This window comes from Penaeus monodon, chromosome 1 (assembly GCF_015228065.2).
Source record: "Penaeus monodon isolate SGIC_2016 chromosome 1, NSTDA_Pmon_1, whole genome shotgun sequence".
NCBI classification, from domain to species: Eukaryota; Metazoa; Arthropoda; class Malacostraca; order Decapoda; family Penaeidae; genus Penaeus; species Penaeus monodon.
Genome location: NC_051386.1, coordinates 40,577,122 through 40,579,325, shown reverse-complemented (window position 1 = coordinate 40,579,325; position 2,204 = coordinate 40,577,122). Strand labels below are relative to the sequence as shown.

General features: G+C 47.0%; 1 protein-coding gene across 1 annotated transcript; it reads right to left on the bottom strand.

The window, feature by feature from the left end:
- Nucleotides 1–548: 548 nt before the first annotated feature.
- Nucleotides 549–1,747, bottom strand: LOC119576766. The gene is made up of 2 exons (XM_037924408.1): nt 731–1,747; nt 549–677 (listed from the first exon to the last, which is right to left on the bottom strand). Exons 1-2 carry the CDS (start codon nt 1,745–1,747, stop codon nt 549–551), a joined length of 1,146 nt encoding a protein of 381 aa, XP_037780336.1.
- Between the last annotated feature and the right edge of the window lie 457 nt (nt 1,748–2,204).

Sequence of the window (2,204 nt, the reverse complement as noted above, 5' to 3'; positions counted from 1 at the left end):
CTTGATCTCTTGCAGCATGCCTTGCTCTTCTCTCACGCCTACTTGCTCTCTCACCCACTCGTTGGTTCTTCTTTCTGTCCACCTCACTCTTATCACACGTCTCCAGAGCCACATCTCGAAAGCATCAATCATCTTTTCTTCTTGTTTGCGCACGGTCCATGTCTCGCAGGCATATAGAGCCACGCTCCACACAATGCTTTCGCCAGTTTCACCTTGAACCCTCTGCTCAGCTCGCTGGACTTCCATGTTTCTTCTAGTCCGATGGTGACCGACTTGGCTAGTCCAATCCTGTTCTTTCTGTCTGCCGTGCTGTCGCCTTCTTGTGTAACTTGTGACCCCAGAAATTTCACCTTTCTCACTGTCTCGATTGCCTCTCCTCCAATCTGTATGTCGCCGTCTCCATGCACATTCATTGCTGATGTTTTGGCTCTGTTGATGTTAAGGCCAACCTCCTCGCTCCCTTCTGCTAGCACCTCACCCAATACTCCGCATTCTTCCCTGGATCTTGTCACCATTGTAGTGTCATCAGCATACCGGACCAGACTTGGTCAGCCTCTTGTTTCTTTGCTATCTTCTGTATGATGTTCCTCAACACTAGGATTGCCTCTGTTGTCCCTTTTCCTGCTGTGAAGCCAAATTGCTCTTCTGCGATTTGTGGAACCAAATAATGTGCCAGCCTTTGTCGCAAAATTTCGAGCAGTATCTTTGAGGCATGGCTTATTAGGCTCACTGTTCGGTATTTAGTGCAATCTTGGGTTCCAGGGACTTTAGGTAAGGGAACAAGTTCAGACATCACCCATAGTTCCGGCCACTCTCCTGTTCTCCAGATCTCGTCAATGATGTTCTTCATGGCTTTGATGATTGTTTCCCCTCCTGCTTTCAAAGCTTCCGCTGGAACTTCGTCTATTCCGACCGCCTTTTCTTTTCTTTGCCTTCTTGATAGTGGCTTCAATCTCGGCTTCAAGACCAGTGGCTCTTCCTCACCTCTCTCTATCTCCTCCTGTACATGCTCTTCCCTGCCAAATAGTTCAGCACAGTAGTCCTTCCATCTTTTCATGATGTCTTTTTTGTCATATATCATTGTGACATCAGCATCTTTGATACCGATTCCCGGCTTGCTTATCTTCTTTCCGTTCACCTTCTTGATGTTCTTGTAGACTGTCTTGTAGTCTCCTTGTGCCTGCGCCTCATTTGTCTCTTTCAAGATATCTGCATACCACTTTCTCTTTGACTTACAAAGTGCTTTCTTGGCTTTCTTTGTAGCTTCTCGGTGTTCGTCTGAGTTCATTTCTCTTTGTCTTGCACCTGCTCTCTCTTGTATGAGCCTCCAGCATTCCTCATCAATCCAAGGTTTGGATACTGGGGGCTTCTCAGGACAAACTTCTTCAATTGACTCGACCAGACCCTGGTGAAGCGACGTCCATGTTAGATGGTCCCCAACCTTTCTTTTAAGTGTTTCTTCAAACGTCCTCTTGGTCATGCTCCTTCCTAAAACAGTCAGGTCTCTTTTCCGCATCCTTTTCTTCTGTCTCTGGGATTTCCATGCCTTTCCTCGCATCTTCATCCACACCATCTGATGGTCCGAGTCACAGTCGGCACTTACATGTGAACGAGAGTCCTTTACTCCCACTCTTTCTCTTCGTCGGACAATGATATACTCAATCATGTTCTTTGTGTGCCCATCAGGGGAGATCCAGGTGTATTTCTCTTTCTCTCCATGACGGAAGCATGTATTTACTGCTATCATCCCGTTAGCTTCCATTCAGTCCAGGAGCATTTCTCCCCGTTCATTGGTATCTCCTTGTCTAAAGCGCCCACAAGCAATTTGTCCGTGGTTGACTCCTATTTTGGCATTAAAGTTTTCCATGACTATGAGTCTCTCCCCTCTTGGAATGTTGTCCACCACTCTTTGTATCGACGCATATACTTCTCTCACCTTATCATCCTCGCTTGTCGATGTCGGCATGTACACTTGCACGAAATTCAACGGTCTTGGCTTGGCTTACATCCTCATCATGATGACTCTGTCACTGATTGGTCTTATTTCAGTCACTGCTTCTCTGAGCCCTGGTCTTAGCAGAGGTCCAACTCCCGCGTATCTGGTGTTTCCACCAGAGTAGTACAACTCCCATCCTCGTGGGGTTGTTTCCTTCCCGTTTCCCATCCAGTGGATTTCTGCTATCCCAAGCACATCGATCTTCAAG